At 44.6% G+C, this 26,253-nt stretch overlaps 1 protein-coding gene across 34 annotated transcripts in view; it reads left to right on the top strand.

Moving 5' to 3' along the window:
- Positions 1–26,253, top strand: part of TCF7L2 (transcription factor 7 like 2) — a 199,209-nt gene that overhangs the window by 121,946 nt on the left and 51,010 nt on the right. For 11 of the 34 annotated variants that reach the window (XM_043475390.1, XM_043475393.1, XM_043475388.1 and 8 more), the window contains one exon: positions 2,507–2,650. The exons of 20 other annotated variants lie outside the window; for them this stretch is intronic. In XM_043475390.1, coding sequence (XP_043331325.1) covers positions 2,507–2,650 — 144 coding nt within the window. The remainder of the gene's footprint in view (positions 1–2,506; positions 2,651–26,253) is intronic. 3 more of the 34 variants (XM_043475389.1, XM_043475416.1, XM_043475414.1) reach the window with 1 other exon arrangement.

The following is a 26,253-nucleotide window of genomic DNA, read 5'->3' as shown; positions in this document are numbered from 1 at the left end:
TCAAGCGTCGGGGTGATACCTCCTAAATAATTAAGGGTACTGTTATCAGAAAAAGCTCGAATGGATGCTGAGTGGAAAACTTGGCAGTCTTCTGCTTCATCATCTTTAGGATTTGTTGAAGAGTCTTGTATTTGTTAGGGGAAGACTCATTTAGAGTTCTGTCATGGTACAAAATGATTTGGTATTTGTATGCACACTTAGATCTATTTATAAGAAATCCTATACCCCCCAAACTTGAAACGGCTTATAAGACTTCATATTATGTAAAAAGATTGGAAGTGAATAATAGAGCAAATTAGAGTAAAGAGGAAAGCAAGATGGGGGTAAGGTTAATCTCACAAATTTCAAAGCTGGAATATCCTACGAGATTGGTAGATGTGACCTGCAAATTTGGCTCTGAGGTTCCCAGGAAGAGTATTAGATCCTGTACAGAGGGGAGAGAGAGAGAAAGTGTGTGTGTGTGTGTGTGTGTGTGTGCGTGCGTGCGTGCGCACGCGCCCACATACCCATAAGTATAACAAACTTGTGTGCAAGCCCCTATGGGAGTGGAGACCCTAAGAGGCCATGGGAAGATAATATGGTCTGGGGTATTCTTAGATTCATTTCTTTTCCAAACTCCTGGAATGCTTGCTCTCGGGAATCTTAAATCTTTGCTCTCAGCATTGTGTTAGGAAGCAGAACAAGCAGACCAGGACTGAAACCTCCATACTGCTGGGTTCCTTTCAGGAACAATTGAAGGGCTAAACCATGTCCCCTTTGATGGGAGGCAGTAAGATGAGTCACTGCTGTGACGGGGGCAGAATAGGATGACCTTGGTTGTAAAGCTGGGCTAATCTGGAAAATGGACTCATGCCTGCCCCATGACTCACGTTCCTGTTTACAAATGAGCCCCGTGGAGAAGTGCAGAGAGGGAGACTCTGCTTCCCGGATGGAGACCAGAGACGTCCAGGACTGGGCACCCGTGCTTCCTCTGGAGCTTGGGCTGCCCTTCCTGGGGGCAGACCTTGGGCTTCCCGCAGTGGTGACATTCAGTGTCCAGCCATGGGGACAGTTGCAACTCATGAGGGCAATGGAGAGGCACTGGTTTGCAGGTGACGTGGCCCCTTCTCATTTTGGGTATTCACATGCTTTTGGCTGGTTTAATCCACCCGGAGAAACCTGCCCCCCGCCCCCGGACACCATCAGAGGACCCAGTTATCTGAGAACCATGTAAATTATTCTAGAAATGTGACTGCTGTTTCATAGATTTGTCCATTATTTCCATTGCTTTTTCTTCAATGCCCGCCATGCTCATTCTGCTATTTAGTGAATATCAGAACATAAGATATTGAATATTGTGCCCAATCTCATATTCTTAATCTTGAATTCTGTTTTTTTGGGGGGGATTTAAAAGGGTGAAAAAATTTGTTCATGGGAATTTTCCTTCACATAGGACTTTTTAACAAGTAGGGTAGAGCAGACATAATTCTTTACCATGAACACAAAAGTCATAGGTTTTTTTTTTCTTTTTACCAACAATTAGAATGATATTTCCTTGTTGTGAAATAGCCATTCTTGGACCCCAGGTCGCTGTTAACACCCCTCAATTCTCTACCCCATTTTTAGAGCAATAGTCAACATCTGGACAGGAAGATTCGTCTACGTAGCAACAGTATGAGCTGACTGAGGCCTGGTTCAGGTCCCCCTCCCCCGCCGTCTGCTAGCTGTGTGACCTTGGGCATGCTCCTTAACGTCTCTGAGTCAGTTTCCTCCTCTGTAAAATGGGCACAACAGTACCCACCTCACAGGGTAGTTGTAAGGAATAGTGGAATGACCCAAATGTTCCTGTCTCAAACCCTAAACAGAGAAGCAGCACTCATCACAGGGCCCCAGCTGAGCTGAAATGCAGTAGAGCACCGACTTCTTGAGCTGGTGCTACCAGATCCTAGAGGGGGTCCAGAGACCTCAGTGTAGTTGCAGCTTTCAGAAAGGTTGCAGCCTGGCAGAGGGAATGGTATTAAGATAGCTCCCCAAATAGCTCCGGAGTGGCATGGAACCCTATGCAACTGCATTTTCGTAGGGTAGAAATATTGGCTCAGCCAAAATGTTCATTTGGAGTTTTCTTTAGAACTGGGATGAAATTTTGGGCCAACCAAATAGCAGCGATATTACACGGTTTAAATTAATGGATGATTCGGTAAGGTAAGTTGAGAGAGAGGGAAAATGCTAGCCAGCGGGCTTCTCAGAAGAAGAAGTGATGGGCAGGGTGGGCAGAGTGGGAAGAGATGCCCCAGAAAGGCTGCCTAGAGGAGGCTGTGCTGAAGATGTCTCTGGCAGGGTCCCCGAGGTGACTGGCAAGGACACGGGAGAGTTCCGGGTTCGAGCGGGGAACTGCGATCCTTCCCTTCCTGGAGTTTGTAGAGAAGTGGGGGTTAGCGCAGGACGTCACGCTGGGGGCCGTGAATGCCTTGCTGACTGCGCAGCCCTCCCTCCGGAGCCTCACTCTGTTCCCCTTTCTTCCTGGCAGCAGTGCCCCCTCCCTTGCTGCACTCAGGGACATGACTGTCAGCACTTCTACCCCCCCTCAGACTTCACTGTCAGCACTCAAGTCTTCAGGGACATGCAAAGGAGCCACTCCTTACAAAAGGTTGGGGAGCCCTGGTGTTTGGAGGTAGGTCTCGGAGCAGAATGACGGTATGAGATGAGCGGGCTCTGGACAGAAGCCACCCATACACACGGTTTCCTTCCCGCTCGGGCAGGGCCCATCCTCCGTGGTCCCCGAGTCCTGTCACATCACTGTCACGTTGGGTGCCGCGATGTCTGGGTGTCCTGATCATGGATAGGTTTATCATAGCCGTAACAGTGCCAGTTTACAAGGACAAGGAGAAGGGAGATGCTCCCGTGAACCCAAGGCATTGGGTTCCCAGTTGAAGCCACGTGGTCTAGCATCATGCGTGGCTTCCATAAGAATGATGAACAAGGTCATCCTGTTAAACTTGACCCCATGGAAATGATTTCCTAGGACTCTTCAGAGCTTCCAGTGGAAGAGAAGATATCACCTGAACTTGGCCTTTGTTCTTCATTCTTTAGAACTTATAGATTTTCTTTTCACATTCAGGGTGCCGGGGCTCTGCTCACCCTTTCTGCAGTGGTGCTTCCCGAGGCAGCCACGCATGGCTTTTCTGGCAAATGTCGCTCTCAAGGACAGGAAGCATTGTTAATTTCCTTTAAATAATTCAATCCGATGTCAATACCTCACACTGCTCCGTGCTTGGGAGTGACACTCTCTTCAAATTAGTAGTCCCAAAGAATAAAGAACATCTAGAACATGTTTTCATCCTCAGAAAAGCAAAAGTCAACGCAGATAAAAACTGTAAAGTTAACTCTTGAAACTTAAACAGTGCATGATTTAGTAACTCATGCTAGCTTTTGACTTTTTTCCTTTTTGAAAAGGAAAGGGAATATTTAAGAGCCAATTAGTAGAGCCTCTGTCTTTGATAAACATTGATTGTATACCTACTATGTGCTGGTTGCCCTGCAGCATGTTGGGACTGCAGGGACAGAAAACAACAGAGGCTTAGAGTAACACGTTACATTTGTCGGTCTGTCTTGCCTTTGGAGAGAAAAAAGACGGGTGAGATCATCCTGAGAAGCTTGTCCTAATTTACAAAGTAGTAAATAGCCCTGTAAGAAAACGAGACACACGTAGAGAAACATCCAAATGTTTCATCCAAATGCAGGAGAAAATGTCAACACATTCCTTTTTTACCTAGTTGTGATCTGTTAATATTTGGATGCATTTCTTTCTTGTCATTCATGTGCCTGAAGTTTAAAAATGGTTTGTAAAACATTTGTAAAACATGCAATGGTTCCTTACAGAGTTTTGTCTTTTCACTTGTTTTTTCTCGTACACTATGTTGTGTCTTAATTCTGGTTAGTTACACAGTGTCTTGTGGGGCTCTTCCTGTCTAATTAGTCCCCTCTGACGAGATGTGACTAAAACTGAGGATGTGTTTAGGGTCTTTTGAATCATCCCCACCCCACCCCACCCCACCTCTTCTGATGAGCCCTGTGCTTGGATCCGCTGGGGCCTGGGTCTTTAACTGGCCTGAGTCAGATGGAGCAGGGAGGCTGACTTCCGTGCGGCAGCCCTGGCCCGAAGGAAGAGCTTTTTCTCAGCAGCCCCTCCTCGGTTTGGCTTTTAATAAGTGCCTCTGTTCATCCTGACTATGGATGATAAGGCCATCCCGAACATAGTTATTCCTCCACCAGGGCCTGGCAAATGGTAACTCATTAATCTTTGGTCAGAGTTACATGGTAGATAAAGGAGAACCAGGCACCCATTCTGAGTTGAGGAAAACGAAACAGAAACACTGGGTTTCTTCCTTATAACTCGAGATCCACAGGCGCCGATTAGCTGGCCGGCGCCAGTTTCTCAGCTTTGCCCTCAGGACAGGGAAGCATCTCTTGGGGAAGAGCCAGTTACCCCGGCTTCCCAGATGGGGGACTAAGTCCCTAAGTTGTGAACAGACCAGACACAGAGACACCACTTGGCCTCTGTGACCCCGAGCAAGTTACCTAACTGCTCTGTGCTTCAGTCCCTCATCGGGGCCGGGGGACCCGATGTGAGCCGTGGTGAACCTCAGTTGACTTGAGGCATTTGAAGCGGGAACTTGGCCAGGGGAGCTTGTGTGCTGGGTCTGGCACAAGCATCTGGCAGGATTCTGGGGGAGTCACACCCTGACGGTGTGTCTGTGTGATGGGCTGGCCTCTGCCAGCCTATGCTGTGGGGTAGTTCAGTCCTGCCGCATGGTTTCCACACACAGCTCGGATGTGCTCCAGGTGGTTCCGGGGAGCATCTCGGAAACTGCACACGATCGGAGGAGGCAGAACCAGATTTGAGTCCAGCATTCTCTCACCTCTGCTGGCAAGGTGCTTCATCCGTCTGTGATGCAATCCCCCTGTCTGTTAAAAAGGGATGATGGAGGAATCCTTGCCCCAGCCTCCTTCGCTGGGCACCTGCCAGGATCCCTTGAAATCCTGATCAAAGAGACTTTTTAACACAGCACTTCCTGTGGTCCAGGCACTTCTCTAAGGGATTTGTGTATTTTAACTCTTGAAAACCTGACAACAACCCTAAGAGGAAGGTGCTGTGGTTTTGCCGTTTCGCAGATGCACCACAGAGAGGTTAAGTAACTTGCTTAAGATTACACAGCAAAGGGGCAGATCTGTAAAACTGCTGTTAATGAAAGACCATGGCAGTAGTCCATGGTTTGGAGCCTTCCCCACCAATCACCTTCCACTTGCTAAAGGAGATTGGGTTAGGTCCTGTTCAACACCCAGCCCTCTCAGGAGCTGGGAGGAGACCTCTGATTCAGGATATCTAAAGTTCAGTCTTTGGTTTATAGATACCACATCTGGGATCCTTTCTAACCCATCCATTGGTCCTTTTCTCTCTCCCCTGCGAGTCAGCTTGATTCTAACCCTTTAGCTCTCTCCTCAAGGGAATTAAGGTTGGTAGACCAGTTGAGTAAATATGAGTAAGAAAGTCAATATCCACCTGGGCAGACATGAGTCACTTCTTTCTAGTTAGCTATTCCTGGCCACTTTCAAGCTCGCCACACAAAGTCATTACATTGAGGCTATTACCATGTTTAATAGTGACAATAATAGGGTGTGACCCATGGCATAAATGCATTCAGATAAGAAAGAAAGTGTTTTTTTTTTCCTATAATTGCTTAGTCAATACCATTTTCACGGAAATGCTTGCAAACAAACTTTTAAAGAGGTCTTTGTTCGAATCCTTCCCTTATTCTGTGCTTCCTTCCTCTTGAAGGGCTTTTTTGAACTTTTCCTGATCAGTGGACTGGGGGTTAGCAGGGTGATACCCTCTATCCTTTCTAATGTTTTGGTCTAGTGACCTACCTTTTTGCTAGTTTTGAGCCTAGTTTTATTTCATTTTTAGGTGTGTGTGTGTGTGTTGTGTGTGTGTGAGTTAAGGAGAGGACACATTATTGCTGGTACTTGCTTCTTAACTTCTCAGCTTAGACATTTGAGGGGGAAAAAAGACTTCTGCTAACTTTGCAAAGCTAGTCACATAGACAGGGAGTTAACCATTTTGGTGAGAGGAAATGAAACTTTTCTTAGGTTTATTAGACCACATCCTATAAATCTGTGGCTTATTATATGTCTGATTTCTAAAAAGCATGGCATCATGGCCAGAGTTTTATTTTTGCTCAATAGTCATTGAAACAAATATAGAAATTGCTTCATTTCCTTAGTTCTCTTGTTTTTCAATATGTTAATGTATGGAAAATCTGGATTTACACAACAAAGTACATTAGAAGGGGGAAGTATTAATCTCTGCATTACAACTTTGGATTACCAAGTGTTCTGCTCAGTTAAAATGTTTAGTTCATCCTCTCCCTCCTGATTACATGAAGAAGCAGGATGAGAGAAAACAGTAAAAGTGTTCCTGAAAGGCAAAATTAGTATTTGGACATGGTTTCAGTCTTTTAAAGGATGTGTTTAAAAACTGAGAGGCAGGCTCGTATCATATATATAATTCTTTTCCATCCGTCTGACATTTCTTGTAATAGAAACCCTTTCCTGTGTATCCTGTGAAGACTCTTGGTAAAACATCTAGCGGTGTCCATCCTAGAACTGGGTATCTCTCAATATATTTAGTCATTGCCCCCGTGCCAACCCACTGTTTCTAAAAGTTCCACTATTACAGTCTGATTGCATCTCATGTGGGAAAGAGTGCAAGCTGAAAATAACAAAGACGGAACGACTGTGGACATTCCCTCATGCCCCCATGATGTGTATGACCCGTGGCTTAGCACACACACCCCTGGAGCATTCTGTGCAAGCAATCCAGCAAATTCACTCCCCTCCCCAGAGTCATTCTCCCGGTGGGATGACTGGTGGTGGGACCACCCATACTATTTTGTTGTTTCTCGTTTTATTTCCTGCAGAGCTTCTTTGTTGAGTTCTTCTAGGTCACATGGGTGCGTGGATTTCCTCTGTCGAATTTCAGCTGCACGAGTGTAAGTGGGCATCATGGTGCCCAGCTGGAATTCCTGACACCTCAGAGAAGCCACACTCCCAATGTGTGGTGAACGTGGTGTGGTTTCTCCTGCCGCGTGTCAGAGCCCTGCAGGATTGACACAGTTTGACCACTGCTTGCGCAGGACTCCCCACCAGGGACACAGGCCCAGAGAGGGAAAGGATTATTCTGGGCCTCATGTTCCTTGTTGACCATTCCTTGGACCAAAGGCGTGCACACTGATCACTTCTTGTACTTTTGTCCACTCTGGGAGGTAGGAAGCCCAGGCAGGGTGCGTGAACATCCTCTAAGGACCCCATCCCTTGCAGGGTGGGGGCGTTCTCTGGCCCTGCATCCAGGCTCTGGGGCACCCCCCCGAACCCCGTCCCGACACCACAGGCTGGATCATGGCTCCTATCTCTGTGACTGCCTCCCTTTTCCCCATTCTTTGTGAGTCACATGTTTTCTTTGCAACTCGTGTGACAAAGGTCATTAGTAGGGAAGACTCGGGCCTTCCATGCGTGACATCTTGTCATCCACACAGTTTATTGGTTTGGGATCCTCCCCTTTTGTAATTCTGTGAGGTGACAGATCAGTTTTTAATGGGCTGCGCTGTGTCAAGGGAGAGTTTAAATTAACCTTCAGACTTTTTATACCTCACAGGGCCCCTCAGCTCATAATACACGGTCAGTATTTGAAGAGAAGGAGTGGATGCTTTTTATTCACGCTTTTGACATTCTATTGCATCCGCCTGTCTGTCTGTTTCTCTGTGATGTGATACCTCTGTTTCTCAAGAGTACTTTCCTTTAATGATGTCAGTGTGGTAGATGTTTGGAATTTGGGAACAGAGAGGAACCACACTTCAGCCCAGACTCTGGAACTTAGTTAACTTGGTTTTATTAAAAGGAGATTGTCAGGTCACCAAAGTGGAGGATCTTAGTTTCCAGTCTTCTCTTTCAGGCCAGTTCTATGCACCTGATCCAAAAGGTATTTATTGTATCCGCTGCTGCTAGTTTTGCAGGAGCTGATTCTAGGCGCTACCTCATCTTTTATTCTTTATTCCACACTTTCCCAGCCTTCTGCATCACATCACTGAACGCTCACTTCAAAAACATTTGCATTAAAGGAATGTAGTAGTTCCAAAAACAGTTTTTTGATGTTGGTTTGGGGAGTAAGGTGGTAGAAGTGGCCTTATCTTCTCTGGTAAGGCCAGGTTCAAGTTTTGACCACCCTTTCCTCGGGCTGTCCTTTCCCCATCAGCGACTGGCGCCTCTGCTTGAGCTGCGGATGGGGAAGGAGGTGGCCTCTGTCCGGCCAAGGAGTTTTGAACTCTTTGTTAATAACCTCCTGGGGTGTATATGTGTGCTGTGTTCTTCCGGGGCCCCGCCACCCCCAGAGTGCTCACAGCTCGGCAGCATTTTTCTCTGGAAAGGTCTAAATAGCAGGCCTGTTTGGGCTCAGAGTGAAAGTTTCTGTTTTGGAAAAGCCAGTTCCTTCCGATAAGGGAGGGTGGGGACAAGGAACTAGAGACGCCAGAAAAAGAAGAAGTGAGAGTCGCAGGAGGCGCGGAGGCTGCAGGGTGACCAGGGGACGCGTGCTGCCCGCTGTGTTTATTTCCCAGCCCCACCTGTCACTTGACTGCCCAGCTTCGCCAGAGCCCCCTGTGTGGCAGCCCCTGGGCCCCAGCGGGGACCTCTTGCTGCTTCAAAAAACAGAGCTGGCAGGAGATGGTGTTGGGTTGGACATGATGTACGGGGCTGGGGTCAGAGGGAGCATGCAAGCGCTCAATCACTGAGTGGCTTGGCCTAGACTCTGCCTGCTGGGTTTCTGGCAGGTCCGGGTGGTTCGCCGGCAACCAGAGTGGCCAGGGAGAGGTGCTATCTTCCTGGGAAAAGGAGAAGCCCCTCCACCAGAAAGTAGAAGAAACTCATAATCAGCCAGGAGATCCCAGTTCACAGCTCTGCCTCTTGGACAAGTTTCTTTCTTCCTGCCTTTTTTTTTTTTTTTTAAATAAGAACCCAGAAGAAAGCTGGGTGGAGGCTAGAGGGAGGGGCAGCCTGCTGATGATGCTTTTACTGGCTTCAGGAATCTGGGCAGTTCCTGAAGGGCAGGTGGGGCATTTCTGTGCCCGGCGGGGCAAGGACAGCAGTGTCTGGGCGTGGACTCGCAGCTCTCATGATGTAGTGATGTGTGTGCTTCTGAAGGGACTGGGACATTAGTTTTCCTTGACCCTGTCCTGCTGGGGGCAGCAGAGTGAACTCAAATCAGGTTCCTGGTGGGAGACTTTCCTCCTTGCAGTCTTGCTTGGTGGGTCACCTGCAGCTGTCTAGTTTTTGATTTTCACTGTGTATACTTCTGTGTCCCTGATTCTGGGTCTTAGGAGCAGGCTTCCTTGGCCATGTGGGGTTTTCAAAAATTATATTTTAACATCTACAACAAAATTGGCTTTTTCTTTTGGCCTATAGTTCTGTGAATTTTAGCATCAATTCGTATTATCGCCACCACGGTCAGGATACAGAACAGTTCCATCACCTTGTGTACACTTTTATGCTACCCTTTTAAGGTCATAAGGGATGTGGGGTTTATTTTTTTTAATTTTTTGGTTTTCACCTCTGAAAGGTATTGTTGACCTGATCTGTCTCTTTCATTCAGAGGCTGAGTTTTCATTGTTGATTGTAAGTTCCTGCTCTGCTCTTTCTCCACCAAGAGATGTAACCAGAGTACCTTTCTTGTCAGCCTCTTACTGACATGGTGGGGTGGGTTGTTTGGTTTTTGTGCTGGCTGTTTTTGCCCACACCCCTAGGATGCTTTGGGCCATTTTGTGAATTTAGGAGAACTCAGGCTAATTCTGACAGTGGCCAAAGAAAACTATAACTAGTAAGGGACATGTTCTTGCTGATCATCTAGGAAGCCTTGTGAAGGGAGGTGACTTCTGGAGTATTCTGCTTTGAATTATCTATGTTATTCTCTCCCAGATGTCAGGACTGATGATCAGGACCAGTGATCAAGGTTTGTCATTGTTCAGTTGTTCAGTCATGTCTGACTCTTTGTGACCACATGGACTGCAGTACACCAGGCTTCCCTGTCCCTCACTACCTCCCAGAGTTTGCTCAAACTTATGTCCATCGAGTCGGTGATGCCATCCAAACATCTCATCCTCTGTCACCCCCTTCTCCTCCTTCTGTCAAATCTTTCCCAGCATTAGAGTCCTTTCCAGTGAGTCGGCCCTTCACATCAGGTGGCCAAAGTACTAGAACTTTGGCTTCAGCATTGGTCCTTCCGATGAATCTTCAAGATTGATTTCCTTTAGGATTGACTGGTGTGATGTGTAAAATGAAGATGGTGCATCATCTGTAGATTTGTTGACTCGTGTGGCTCTCCCAGACTGTCCTCACTTGTCTGACTACTTAGGTGAAGCCTGAAACAGAGTTGCTTCCATGATCACCCATGCCTCCCCAACCAGTTTCAGGAACAAGCTGGAACAGCCATGGGAAGGCTAGAGCTGTGTGTCACCTGCTGTGGTCAGACCTTCTGCTTTCTTCGGGAAAAGTGAACTGCAGGAATGTTTGTGTGGTACATGCAGCTCCTGTATATGTGCCTGTCCTCCTCTTGGGAAATGAGGAGAGGTGACCTCAAAGGTCCCTGGCTCAGAACGTCACACTTGACTGAACAGTTGATGATGCCTCTGTGGTGGATTTTGCTGGGGAAGGTGGCAACAATCGTACACATGTAAGATCTGGTGTAATCTGATTCCTGCCTTTGTAATTACTTGGAGACTTGCCATTACAGCCAATTGAGAAGTGGGAACAGTGACCCAGAGCAGAAAGCAGAAATTATAGGGGTGGAAAGGGGAGGTAACATCCAGAAACACAGTCGTAACTCTCCTCCTGGCTTTCTGGGATTGAAAACTGCTTTAGAATCAGGAGAAAGCGTTAGAACTGCCTTCTAAAAAAATGTCACCCTCTTTCCTGTCTGTATCCCTACTCCTCGCTGCTCTCTTGACAGGCTGAAGGAACCCCTCTGAGTGTGAAAGAGTCGGGGCATCCAGGGTTTAGTTGAGAGGAGTGAGTCTGCTGATAAGAACCTACCTTTGTCTGGCAGCAGGTTTCTGTAGAGGAATGTCCTCCCGGTGCAAGAAGAATGGTTCTCATTTAAAAAAAAAAAAAAATCACACACTAAACAAAGTAACAAGCATGGGCGCCAGGACGAAACCAGGAGAATAGAACAACTCTCAGACACAAGACGCTTTTCCGCATCCTGATTGACAGGACAGGGGCGCTGTGGAAAGCCAGGGCTGGCATCATTTTCACACGTGGAGCAAGTGTAAACCACGGAGCCTGGGTGCCTTCACTCTGGAAGATGCCAGAGAACTTACAGAGTGATCATTCTGCCTCCAGAGGTGCTTGCCGTTTGTTTGATTGATGTCGGAAACATGATATCATTTCTACCAACACCCACATAAGAAGGTTTCTTTTTTTTTTTTTTTTCCCCTTTTCTTATTTGGGTGACAGATTGCATGTTAGGGCACTAAAAGATGAAAGCACTAAATATTTGCTTTAGAAAAACACAGCGAAAGACTCTCTCATCCTCCCAGCTGAAAACTGATGGGCTTAGAATTCCATTAACAAAAACGACTGTCTGCAGTTAAATGTATTGCCACCCTCTGGCACGGTTAACAAGTGGGGGAGAAAGTGGAGGTCGAGGGGTGGAGGATTGTACAGGATTCTTTCTCCCGGGGAGTGGAATTAGGGCCCTTTCGTCGACATGGAGGTCCAAGGTAGCCCAGAGAAGTGCCTTCCTCCTTCTGTCATGTTGAGCTCCTCCTTCTGGGTCTTTTCAGTGGATTTCCTCTCCATAAAAAGGATCTCTTTGTTATTCCCTCTTTCAGATGTAATGATAAAGTCGTAATTCTTACAATCCTCTTTGGCATGAGCTGTCTTGCCTCAGAAGAAGAGAGAATGCGTTTTGGCACTTGTTGATGGTTCTTGCAAAGTCTGTCTAATGGAATGATTAAGAGCGTGAATTCAAACCCTGCCTTTGCTACTGACTGGCTAAGTGATCATGTGCATAGTATAGTTTATAGACCTCAGTTTCTCCGTCTGTAAAGCAGGGAAATTTTTATACATCCCTTCCTTTATTGGGAGATTTCACTGAGTTAAAGTGGTGTGCATGTCCATCTGTCAACATCTGTTGTTGTTTAGTTGCTAAATTGTGTCTGATTCTTTTACGACCCTGTGGACTGTAGCCCGCCGGCTCCTCTGTCCATGGGATTCTCCAGGCAAGAATATTGAAGTTGCCATTTCCTCCTCCAGGGGATCTTCCCAACCAGGGATTGAACCCACGTCTCCTGCATTGGCAAGTGGATTCTTTACCAGTGAGCACTCCTATCAACATTAGCTCTTACTCATTCTCAGTGGGTATTTTTAAATTCATCTCTTTGAGAGGAAAGAAGGATGAACCCTTTCTCTGGTCGGGGTGTAATATTAATATTAGCCACCACGTATTAAAAATGTGCTGTTGTTCAGTCTTTGAGTTCAGTTTTTCGTAAATATTCTTGTTTCACACTTACAGCTACTCCATCATAAGAGGAAAAACTATTTTTTCGAATTTTGTATATACCTAAGCTAGTTGTAATGTATATTGAGTGCTTTTCCATGAACTAGCTCTAGCTTAAGTGGTTTTTCATATGTTAATTCATTTCACCCCCCCCCCCCCAAAAGGTAAGAACTATTTTCCTCATTTTTAAAGAGAAGGAAACTGTGGCGTAAAAATTGTTTAAAAAAAAAAATTTGTCCTTGGTTCTATGGAGAGTAATACTAGGGCTGGGATGTGAAGGCTGGCTCTTCACATGTTTGTAAAGCCAGGGTGCGCACCTCACCAGTGCACTGCCAGCCTCCACTCTAACATGTGAATGGTCCTAGCTCGCCAGGATCGTGCATGAGAAGCACTGAGCAGATACACAGATGCTCTCCAGATCCGCTGCTTTATGATAGTTGGGAAGAAAAATCTTTATTACCGGAAGTTGTGGCTTCTGAGTCTCAGCAGTTGGCAGCGTAGATTTTTGATTTGTTTTGTGTTGTGTGTGTGGTTTTGTTTTTTAAATAATTAGAAACAGTTAGACTCTCCTTACCACCCACAGTAAAAATTGCTTGGATCCCGCAAATGAAAGAAAAAAAAAATGAGTCCATTTGGTAGAATGATTAAAACGGGATTTTCAAGAGGAAAGTTCCATTTTTGAGGGTGAGCTTTAGATGTGTAAAGGCTTATGAATTTCTCGCTTTTCACCTCCCCCTTGTCTGAATTCAGAATCAAATAGTGTTAGGGGCTGTTGCCAATGATGGGAGGGATTATGCACAAGATGGCTCTGGGAGGAAACCTACATTTTTTTGTACTTATTAATGGTATGTCTTTTGTGCAAGTGGGTGTGAGGACTGAGGAGGAAGCATACATTTACATGGTGTGTGGTCCTTTCTGCTTCATTTCACAACCTGTGATGGTGAGCTGGGTGGGAGGAAGCCTTAGCACAGCCATGAGTTTCCATTGTAGGGATTGTGCCATTGAGGCAGGAGGGAGCCAGGCGTTTTTCCATGTCAGGAGGGCTGAACCAGAGTAGCTGGGACTCCTGGTTTTTAGGACTCTGTTCTAATGATTCACGCTATACCCTCACTTTTATACACATAAAATGGGTACCCTTGCACATATGTTGTTCCCCTCACTCTCCCCCTCTCAGACCAGGGTCTGAGTTGATGTCTTTGGCCAAGTCAGACATGCTGACCATTTGGAGATCCTTTGCCCATCACATCCCCAGCAAAACTTCCTTGTCATTCCAAGGCTGTAGCTAGTCACATAGGTGAAGAGGTGATTTTCTAATCCTCGTGGGTGCTTGAAGGGATTCGCCTTTGTAGGAGACAGAATGTCCTGCTTGGAGGGCTGTCTGTGAGTCCCACTGGAACCCATACTGCTTTTGACTTCTCTTCTATGATCATCCCCAGGCAGGCCTCCTCTTGCCATCCTGACTTGTTTAAATTTGTGGGTTGTTGGCAAGCAATTTTTTGATGCTATTCTTCTCATAACCAGAGGCCAAGATCCCTTGTGGAGCAGTGCCTGAGTTTAATGGATGTCATCTGGACACCAGGGAGGGGCGTAGAGAAGCACTGGGGGAAAGTCTTAGAAGTAAGATGCTGCCCCTTGATGCTTGTCTTTATCCCTTTCAGGGCAGTGCATTCAGAGAAGTGGTTTTGGTGCTATCACGGCGTTGTGTACTGTATCCTCTAATTTTAGGACAAAAGGTACAGTGTCCCAAATGGACTTGTAGATGGCTTAAAGAGTACCTCGTAAGCCACCCATTCAACTTGATCTTGAATATCTCAGCTTTACTGAGCTCTTCTCCTGGTTGTAAAGCCAGAAGATCTGGCCACAGCTTTTGTAACACCAGGTAATGCTTCAGGAAGGATGATTTTATTCTTCTGGCTGTCTGGGGGTTTGGTTCTCAGGCCAGGTTCTAAGACAGACAAGACAGTATCATCTTAGCTTGATTTAATGAGCTTAGCTTCAGATGAAAGGGAGTCTAGAAGTTACTGAGGCTTCCTTGGTGACTTCGTGGTAAAGAATCCGCCTGCCACGGCAGGAGACGAGGGTTCAGTCTCTGGGTGGGGAAAAGATCCCCTGGAGAAGGAAATGACAACCCACTCTAGTATGCTTGCCTGGGAAATCCCATGGACGGGGGAGTCTGGTGGACTGTAGTCCATGGGGTCACGAACAAGTTGGACCCAACTTAGCAGCTAAAGAACAGGAAAAAGTTCAGTGAAGCAGGGATGGAGACAGGTCTTTCAGACGTCAGACTTCTGACTGATAGCTGTTACAAAGCCTTGACTTTGTGGAACAGGCGAATAGTCTTCTTGTAATGATGCTTCTGGACATCCAGAGTGACTAGACAGAAGCACCAGCAGCTCTTGGGACAGCTCAAGTTCACCAGGCACTGCTGGGTGGGTGCTGTTCTCTGCTGGGGGTGAGGTGTGAACAGGATGGACTGAGTCTTTGCCTTCAAGGAGTCGCCCTTCTAGCTAGAAGTAGTGACTTGAGTCCTTCGGACATCCTGCTCCCTTTTGATCCCTGCCCACCCTGAGGTCTGCTCCTTTCTGAGGCATCATCAGAAGAAGTTGCCTCCTGGGCTTCTGGAGAACTCAGAACTCCCTCCATGATGAGATCCCTCCATCTTGGTGGGAATGGTCTCCATAACGAGGCTTTCAAGAAAAGCCCTGTTGAAGAGGGTGTGTTCAGAGAGGGCAAGCCCACTTTCAAAGCTTGGGAGGTTCTGACCACAGACTAGATGCCTCCGAACCCACTTCTCTACTCCTTCATCTCTTGCTTCTTCGTGGTCGTGGTCACCAGCATCCTTTTGGTCTCACCCTCCCTCTCCTCTTCCCCAAATTCATTTTCCCCATCTCAGGGAATTTCTCACCATATTTACATTCTTCCTTGTTCAACATCAAATCTTTGTCTCTGTTCCCATCACAAAGATCTATAACATACATACCTGGTTGCCAGGCATGTCCTGCCCAGACTTCAGGCAGAGCAGAGTCTCTGGCAATTCTGGCCTCTTACATTTTAGAAGAAGGGGAGAGAGAAGTAATTTTAAAGTGCCACAAGCTGGAGTTGTTTAGAATAGGGCAGGCAGCCCTCAGTCCTCTGACGAGCAGTGTTTTTAATTAGAATCCTGATAGATTAAGAAAATATATGGCCTCTAGATTTGAAAAAAAAGCAAAAACGTTACCTAGGGAGATTGACTGGGATGGTTTCGCAGGTAAGTTCAAATTGAATGTTGCTCAACAGGTAGTATAGGCTGATGGTAAGGTCATTGTGTATATGAGCCTGGGCTTCTGGTGCAAGACAGATCAAATAACTCAGGTCACGGAAATGGACTTGAGTGACCTCAAAGTATTAATGCAAACAATTCTTTGAGCCATTGACCCCAAGTAGAGGGAACAAACTTGTTCCTTCTGGTTCGAGTAGGTGGATGCGTAGAGACAGATATAAAATCTTAGAATTGTCAGAGCCAAGTGGTAACTCAGGCTTCCTTGTGCCATCCAGTCCTCTCTGTAAACCTGGGGAAACTGAGTCCCAGAGAGAGGAGATGACTCTGTGGAGCCAGGGAACAATGGAGTCAACCCCACCAGACTCCAGGCCTCTCAGATTTTCTCCTTCTATCCTGCCAACCTCTGACTTAAGGTGGAGTTTGATTTTTGCGGACCTTTCATGTTAAGTGCCGTTCATTTTGAGCTCCTTCTGGGTCAGTGTGTGCAGTTGAGTATGTTCAGTATGAATTCACATATTTTCCTCTTGAGAGGCTGAGTCTCTCTGGGATGCCCCGGGCACTGACATGACGACGATCAGGAGGCTCGTGGTGGTGATGAGGATGGACTCTACAGTCATCTGCTTGGGGTTCACTAGGGAGAAGTGAGCTGGAGAGTCTTAGGGAGTCTTAGAAACTCTTCCAGCAATGACTGTGCTTTAGCAACACGTAGGAAGTCAGATCTTACGTTCATATGTGCATTTTGAGGTAAGTAGTCTCTGATACAGAATTGTATCCTTTTCTATAACCCCACCAACCTTCTTTCCCAGAGGACTCATCTTTGGGAATCTTTTTACAAGGTTGCTTTCTGGGCTTGTGTCTAAAACTCAGAGAAATGTATGAAAATGATCCTTTGAAATCAAGTTGGATACCAGCACTCTATGATAAACCTCAGAAAGTGTCTAGGTTGGGCACTGTCAATACCTGATGTCAAAGCAACCCTGACAGACAAGAAGAATGCATTCAGGAGTTCAGCGGTGACTTTTCAGTGTTTGCTGAGAACTTGGTTCTGCCCCTTGTGGTCCCATATCCTGTGGCAGAGCTGGTGCTCTGGGTCAAGTTCAGCAAGTTTGTTTTGACTTGCAGCCCGTGATGGGAGTGAAGCTCTCATTATGTAACGTTAAACTGGGCCGGAATGTCATCTGGGCTAGGCCTGCCAAAGCTTGAAGAGTTGATTGGGAATGGGCTATGTTTAGTGTGACTAATCCAACTTGGCTGGGGAAAGGGGTGGGTAGGTGTCTCTCTGAGGAGGGAGGGAGGTATGATATGTGCTATTTTGAATGTTCGCATTTTGTGTAAACTCTGTAAGACCCCACCCCCATAATCCCCTGGAGGGGAAAAAAAAGTTCAGCCTTATGACCAACTAGTAAAATCCGGTGCTGTTGACTGATAACCCAATGTTGCCGTGGAACGCTGTGGTCAAGGCACCAGGGTCTGTGTATTCACTTGCAATCAAGGAGTTAGCACTTTCGGTTGATGTGAAATGGTGTTTCTTAAACACCTAGCCTATATCCGTCAAATGTTGCTAGCAGTGGTAGTCAGTAATTTTAGCAGTTATACAAAGTAGATGCTGGGTTCCTTAATAAAAATAGCAGTCAACCCTAATAAAAAATTTAAAGCAAAGAAAGAGGTGGGCTATTTTCCTAATAAAGATTCAAAAGTATAATTTAAGGTCTGTCTACTGACTGACCTTCTTGGTCTTTATTTGGGGGCCTTTTTCTCCCTCTGCCCTCATGGTCCCCCACCCCCACCTCCCATCTTTCTCTTGGCTCTTCTTCGGGGACAAAAGAATCCCATTTTTATGTTAATGTCCTTCGTAGAAGGTAGAAATAACCTGGAACCCCTGTTTGCACAATGATCCTGAAACACAATGTGGTCTCTACCCGGGCCAGAAAAAGGCTGCATTTTGGTGAGCGTGGCAGAGCCCAGCCTCTGCGCTGCCCAAGGTAAATGGTGGGGGGGGGCCGTGCTTTTTGTTTCTTCTCTGATGAGTGATAGTAAAGTGTTCACCGAACCTGGAAACACCTCCCTTTGTGTCCAGGGCTCTCCTAACACAGGCCGTTAAACTTGGGGCCATCGCTCTTGGTGGGGGATTGAATGGGGCCATTGTGTGGGGGAGGGGCTCACATGGAAGCCATTGAGGGCATAGAGATGCCATTGTTTTTCTGAGTAGGGAGAAAGGGAGGAAGACCGTGGGGGCCTCCAGGCATCAGTGAAGCCAGCGCACTGACTGTGTTTCCAGGTCTGCCTTTTCTTTGAGGCTCTCCCGGCCTGAGTGGTTGGGCAAGGTCAGCCTGGACCGGAAGCTCCTTGGAGCCCCCTGCAGTCGAGACTCTGAGTTGTGGACCTTGTCTTCCTCCGCATTTGCGGGATGCTGCCTGCCTTGGGCCTACCTGTAAGTCTGCAGGGCAGTGCTGTCCTCCAGGCAGCGAAGTTAAAAGCATTTGTTAAAAATCACTCACTCCACCTTAGGGATAACACCCAGTTCCCTGCCAGCGACGTTTTTGTGTCGCTTCCCTTTTGCCATCTGGTCTTCAGAGGCACTTCTGATCTTAATTATAGCATTCAGCCTCTGTTTATTTAAAACTCAAAAGATAAATAGGCTATCGAGGGTTTATCTATAGTCATCTTGCCAACATACCTACCAACTGTCCCCATAGTTAGTAAAGCGCATCGCTACGATCCCTGCCGACAGTGTTTGCACACACACACACACACACACGCATGCAGGCCATCTAACCTGATGCGTTGATCACAGGCGGCAGTGTACAGCCAGCTTCCAAATTGCTTGCTGGCATCTTCCATCTAGCACCTCTGCTGCGCAGTATAGCCTGGAGGAGATTTTAGTCGTAGAACTGGGAGGAGTTCGAAGACCTGGGTTCACATTCAGACTCTGCCATTTGCTGAATTATCCTGGGAAATTATTCCCTAGGAGCTTCCGTTTTGTCTTCTGAAAATACAGGGACAGTGGCATCAACACCCGGAGGGGTGTGGAATTTATTTTTATTTAAAAAAATTTTTTTTTCATTTATTTTTATTAGTTGGAGGCTAATTACTTTACAGTATTGTAGTGGTTTTTGCCATACATTGACATGAATCAGCCATGGATTTACATGTGTTCCCCATCCCGATCCCCCGTCCCGCCTCCGTCCCCATCCCAAGGGATGTGGAATTTAAAGGAGATGTTCATGGAAGGGCAGAGAACAGCTTTTAGGCATCTTTGCACACGGGCTACTCAGTGTTCCGCTGTAGAAAGTGAGAACCTCATGGCGCTTCAGTAACCTGCAGGTTACAATGCAGTGGCATCCACTGTCTGTTTTTGGAAACATAACACTCATACAGTTCATTTTGCTGTTTTTTTTTTAACCTCTTGGATAATTTTTATATTCTAATTAAACAGTGGTTTATATCAGAGTATGTAATATCTTACTATTCTTTTAAAACATGCCTCTGGCTTGAAGACTGTAACACTTTTCACAGAGATTAGCTTTGCTTTACTTGAAAGTGAAAGTGAAAGTTGCTCAGTCATGTCCGACTCTTTTCAACCTGTGGACTATACAGTCCATGGGATTCTCCAGGCCAGAATACTGCAGAGGGTAGCCTTTCCCTTCTCCAGGGGCACTTCCTAACCTAGGGATCGAATCCAGGTCTCCCACATTGCAGGCAGATTATTTACCAGCTGAGCCATGAGGGAAGCCCAACAATACCGGAGTGGGTAGCCTTTCTCTTCTTCAGGGGCTCTTCCCAGCGCAGAAATTGAACCAGGGTCTCCTGCATTGCAGGCAGATTCTTTACCAACTGAGCTATCAGGGAAGCTTATTGCTTCCTTATTGCTGTACTTAACACTTTGAAAATACACTTGTTGAAGCCACTAAAGAGACATGTTTAGAAAATGTTTTTTTAAAAAAAGAGTCTCATTCTCATTTTAAAGCAAGCATGGTTATTGCAGAGTTCTATCCCTGCATTTAAGAAACTCTTCTGTTAAAGGAATCAGTTCTTATAGATCTCTTTGATATCTGTTTGCATAGGAGTAAAGTTTGCATTTTTAGAAAAATAGTATCTTTGTAGATCATAATGAACTTTTAGTCTTTAAACTAGGTTGTGATACCTTTTCATCAGATATTACATCTGAAATCACATCTGAACAATTGTTTAAAAAAAATCAATTTCAGGAACTGTATATAAAGAATTTTTATTCCAGTATGTGCTTTGAAATGCTAATTATAGACATATAGAGATTGTCTATTTGGAGTTTAAGTTTTTTTTCTTAAATGTTTTCTAATAGTAATGTTTTTATATATAAATTCCTGCAACAAACATTTCTTGAACATCTCAGTGCTTCATTTGTTCTGTATGTTTTATATTAAGACACAGTGATAACCATGTAATATACACACTCTTTTGGTAAAGGAAACTTCTCCTTATAAGCCTGGCTGACCTAAAATTACAGTGAAGGATGAAGTAGATTCTAATTGCTGCTCTTGACCTCTACATCTATATATTTTATCTAATTTATAGTTGGAAAAGTAGCTAAAAGCATTGAGTTTGTGCCAGTAGTTTGAGGAGTTGTAGTTTATACAGCTCTGGAATTAAGTACAGAAGTACCAGAAAGACCACGCTATGTACTGGGTCAAAGAGAAGAAATTAAATTAGTGTTCGCTGGTATTCAGGGGCTTGCCTGGTGGGTCAGACAGTAAAAAAATATCTTCCTGCAATGCAGGAGACCTGGGTTTGATCCCTGGGTCAGAAAGATCCCCTGGGTACCTACTCCAGTATTCTTGCCTGGAGAATTCCATGGACAGGGGAGCCTGGTGGGCTACAGTCCATGGGGTTGTAAAGAATCGGATACAGCTGAGTGAGCAACTAACACTCACTCCGTGAGTGCCAGTGATGTTTCTGTTCAAAGCATAGATTAATTTGGCCAACTATATGGATCAAATGAAATAGTCAACAGCTCTGAGTTCAGGACGGTGTGAAAAGCTTGGCATCTGAATATTACTGCATATCCCCCAAGTCTGTGATGTTCTCTGACCTCCAGTGCAAATAGCTCTTCATCAGTAGGTGATTCGACAGCATCATTTAGCATTTGGGATTCTTTAAAAACTACTAAAAAAGAGGTGATAAAAAACTTGTGCTTCTTCTCTAGCAAATAAAGGTTAGATTTTTCAGGCTTTTCAATAACTATTTCTGGGGCAGAATAATTGGTGTTAAACATTGGGCTGGATAGTCAGAGAACTGCTTTCTGTTTGGCTCTGACTAGATTATTCCATGAGGATATTCCAGGAGGGCATCTGGTAGCACTTTGACACTTGTAAATTATTACCTTGCTCTCTGATTGTAAGTTCCCTGAGGGCAAGGACTTTTTTCCTCTGGCTCACTGATTTATCCTGAGTGCCTAGAATAGTGCCAGGTATGCAGAGACACCAAATCAGTACTGACTGAATCAGTGAGTGAATCTTTAAGGATAAAATGTAGGGAAGTTTCCTGCCGTCACTGCAGTTATTTTTCCTCCTCCTCCTTTTTCATTTGCTGAAGTTACTAACCAGCTAATCTCAAATGCGTTCTCCCAAGTTCCCCCGAGCTTGTTTGTTTTTCTGTCTATAAAATGGGGTTGTTGTCATGCAAGACTTTATTTGATTATGAGAAATAGTCCCTCCCAAACTTCCCTGAACAGAGGTGCTAGACAAAAACAAGATGGTTTTGAAAAAACACCGCAGTCCAGACTATACTAAGATGCTTGGTCGCATCCGAAACCAGTTTCACAGTCTGCTTTAGGCGGGCGGTTGCAACATGCTTTCCATCTGTGCCTCATTGGAGGGAGCAAACTTGAGCTCCAACTCCACACTGTGGCAGGAACATTGGCACCACTGCTCCTTCCCCAGACAGCCCATGGGTGTTGCTATGGTGGAGGCATGACATAATTTAATTTTACTTTATTATTTGCTGGATGTGCCCATTGTATGCTAGCCTCTGGGTGTGTTTGCAAGGAGCTTATTTAGCAAAGAAGTAGAGACTGCGTTGTCTATAAAGCTATCTTGTCAGTGTAAGAGTCAGACATGCATACACACACACACCCCCTCTCCTTAGGCATCCAGCATATACCCATCCCCCACCCCCACTTTGGCATCCACAGCAACCAGTACTGGCCAGGGATGAAATCATTACCATTCAGCAAGTGGCTCAAAACACTCAGAAAGACCTGCCTTCCTAAAATCTCCTCCCCTTAACCCTGTAATTCCCCGTGGCTCAAGCTTGGGGCTTGAGCATGTGTGAATCTAATTTCTCAAACACGTGTGCAAAGGGCATAGCGAGTCTCCGTGCTTATTTAGTAGAGTTGAAACCCACTTCCTGGATTTGGGTGACTTTTCTTGGCTGTGTTCCTAAATTTGCTATGAAACGCAAAGGTTGAAACCCCACAGAAACGTCATTTATTTGTTAATGAAAAAAACCATGGACAGAATCATTCTGTCTGGGCTGTCACCTTCCCTCTAATGTTTTGGTGGTAGGTTGTCTTTATGTAGAGGTGAGCAATCCTGTATTTTAAGCATGGGAGGTGGTAAAAGAAGGTGAGTTTGGCCAGTGTCCATATATATTCAGATCCTTGGCCTTTTTAAAAAAAAAAACAAACTGGAAGGGGCTTTTCCTTTATTATGCTTTTTGTATGTCATTGCTGTTTATAAAATGACTTCCCTTCTAATTAATTTGTTTTTTTTAAGTTTATTTTTATTAGCACCTGCATCTTTTTGAAAAATTCTATTGCAATGTAGCTGATTTAGAATATTGTGTTTCTTTGTATACCAAAGTGACTTGTTATACATATATACATATTTCATATTCTCTTCCATTATGGTTTGTCACAGGACATTGAATATAGTTCCCTGTGCTAGTTAGTAGAGCCTTGTTGTTTATCCATCCCATGTATAATAGTTTGACCCTGCTAATCCCAAGCTCCCAATTCATTGTTAATTTCAACTCTTGGTTCTAGCAGACACAGTTCCCTATAAAACAGATTCCCTTCATTCTCACCAAATTACCTTATTTTTGCTTCAGCAGTATCTAATTAGGGGCCTCATGGGTGACAGGAGTCTTTTTTTAGTTCTGTAACCGAAAACTCCACCCCAGCACTAGCCATCCAGGTCTGCATTGTCGAGCCAGTGAAATCCTGACAGCTTGTGGGGTCTTTCCATCCCTCCCTGCAAGTCAGTGGAGAAGACACACAGCAATGACTGCTGATCCAGCAAATAAATGCAAAAATCCTCATAAGTGTGTTATTCTGAAATATTTAAATTTGACCAGATCAACAACTTCTCACTTCTCACTGCATCTTGCTGTGCTTATTTAACTTGTCCCCCCAGAACTTGATCACTGCCCATGAGGACATAAATCAGAGTGGAATAAGGAAAGGACCCTTCTTTCCAAGGTGGGTGGACTGGATGCAGTGGCCAGGTTGAGAAGTTCTGAGGGGACCTTGAGAAAGGAAGTGTGCCCCCTTGAGAAAATGTGACTTGCCATTCCTACGTGTCTTTGCACCCATTTCTCCTAGTCCCAGGGAGCTGTGTGGTCTCTCTTCTTTTCCACCATCATTCAAAGAAATTAATTTCCTTTGTTTCCCCATTGTCCAGATTAGAGTAACTGGAGATAAAAGATGTCACTCTGGGCAAAAAAAAAAAAAAAGGATGTCACTCTGGGCATCTTGAAACCCAAGGATTTATGCTTTATCTGGCCAAGGATCTCAGTTTTTAAGAGAGGAGGGAAACTAAATAATTGAGTCGGGTACTTCAAGATGTTAAATCTTAAAAAAAAAAAAAAATCAGCCTTTTAAGAATCAAATGCAAAGTCAGTCACTTCACCTTGAATCTCCCACCGTGATTTCATTTTTCAAAAGCTAGGATGACCATCAGGGTAGGTTTAGCTTGGTCAAATATGGTCTCAATAGTTTTTAAAACCTTAATAATGACCCCTCTAATCCTGCAAGTTTTCAGGAGGAAATCTTGATGAACAATCATGGAATTGCTTTGCCTGGTAATGTCCTCTTTATTGACCCTATCCCCAGCTGAGCTCTCTTGGCTAATACGTTTTCTCTGTCACTGCTCTGGTTTTTTGTTTGTTTGTTTGTTTTTGTTGTTTATTTTAAACCTGAAATGCTTATCAATTGGCTGCAGGGTTAGGAAAATGGCATGTTATGTAGCATTTTCCCAGGGAGTATTTAGAGAATTTTTCCTTAATACCAAGTATGTCATGGTCCTGGTGCTAAGAACATATTACCATTGTCATCTCTGTACAGGCATTTGCTTTACTGACCCTGGTGTGTAGGTTCCAGAGACTCCAGTTGACATTCTTTTGCATCCTGATCAGAAACCCTGACTTTCTGGTCCTCAGCAGAGAATACATCCCTTGATGACTTGTGGGCGCTCTTAGTGGAGGCAGTGATGTGTGGTCTTGCGAGAAGTCAGAACCTCAGCAGGCCTGTGTTTCCCTCCAGCGTAGAGCTTTGTCATTTCTAATGATGACAATCCATCAGTCCCCACAGTTCAAAATGAAGATAAATTGAATTAATATATGTGAGTTAAATGACTCATTGATATAATTATACTGTGAGGATTTCTTCAGTGTAACCTAACACATTTAGTGGTGTTAATTGTAACGGCTTTGCATGGGAGCATTTAATTTCATAAGCAAACAGAATAATTTATTAAATCTCAAAAAGCTATTTCAAGGCCTAGATGTAGAGAGAAAGAGTGTGTATTTAACTTGCTGTTGACTGTGGTCTGAGTATGCTTTGCCTCATCAAATTGGAAATGGCTAAGATTTTTTTTTCCCAATTTCAACTTTTATTGGTGCATCCTCATACGTGCCCAAGTCAATAGTGAATTGAAATGAAAGTGGGAAATGGGTACCATCCAGTAAATCTTAATAAGTTATTGAAAATTGAAGAGCACTGAATAATAAAACAGTTCTAATTGCAGTTAAAACTGTATTGGCGGCAGATATGCCTGAACAAGGATGATAAAACAGCCTAGGAAGAGCATTGGATGGCAGAATCGAAGAAGGGTAATAGATTAAATGCAAAACTCAATTCAAATATTTTGTGAAATGCAGGCATGCTGTGTAAACCTATTTTTTGCTGAAAAGCATGTTTTTTCTCATGTCAGAAACGATCACAGGAATCCTTTTAATATTCATTTAAATAGTTTTTAATTGGCTTCAGAGAGTTTAAAGTTCAGCATGAAGGTGAGATCTAAGCTTACTAATTAGATCGAATGCCGTTTGACTCAAAGAGCAGACTTGATAATTAAAGAATTTCATACTAAATATACGTTCGGAAAACATTCTTTTCACATCATTGAGGTAAAAATGGTTTTCCTGAAATTCTTCCCATTCTTTTTCCAAGAGAAATATCTCTTACAGAAGGATTATAAAACCTCACGTCACTTGTTAGAAAATGACAATCTGTATTTTGGAGCAAACCTCTCATTTGATTGTTGTGTAGCCGACAACCTCTGTTCAGGGCATTCTGATATATGTATTTTTTCTATTCAAGTGGAATTCTGACTTGCCTGGAACATTGTGATGAACACAGGTTGTTGTGTCCTGTGTTTTTCTCCCACTAAGTTGTTTGAAGCTGTTGAAATGGAAGGCTGAGGAGAGGGGGCACTTAAGCAGTGAAGGGTTTTTCTTTGTAAATAATAGATCAAGAGCACTGGATCTGTATCTAATGGAGCTGTGTGCGGCCTCCGTTTCAAGGACAGCGCGCGGTTTTAAAAACCACAACTACCGACCAGCCCGTCCGAAACCTGTGGTCAGTTTTGTGAATGTGTGTGTGTCTGCTTGCCTTTTGCCGTGACTACCCGTCCCCCCCCACCCCCCAATACATGGTTTGCTGTAACGTCATACTTTATTTCATAAAGTTAAAGAAAACCCAAGCAGTATTTTATAAACGTGTATATATATTCACATGAGAGAGAGAGATCCTTACCGATACCTATCTTCCATAATTATGGAATGATTTAAGGAAGTTTGGTCCTGTTTTACTAACATGTTTGAATGAATCTATTTGACAATGATGTGCTCTGCTAAGAAAATATTGATGTCTATAGCTGACATTAATGCAGAAATTAGTTTATTGTAACAGCAGAAAAATCGAATTCGTTATGTTTGCAAACATATGTTACCTTGATAATTGGGTGAAAAATTTGATTTGCCATTTTCTCCCCCATTCCCGTTTCTCTTTTGGAGTTTATAAATTTGTTCTTATGTTTGCTGGTTTGAATCTGTATTTGAAAAGCATTGAATACTCTGAGTATTGTTGGGATGTTTCATACAATTCTTAAAAGCTTAATAGGGCTTTGTTCCTCCTGAGCTTGAATTAGTTGTA

The sequence above is a fragment of the Cervus canadensis genome, chromosome 8 (genome assembly GCF_019320065.1).
Source record: "Cervus canadensis isolate Bull #8, Minnesota chromosome 8, ASM1932006v1, whole genome shotgun sequence".
Lineage (NCBI taxonomy): Eukaryota > Metazoa > Chordata > Mammalia > Artiodactyla > Cervidae > Cervus > Cervus canadensis.
This window is presented reverse-complemented; position numbering and strand designations above follow the sequence as displayed.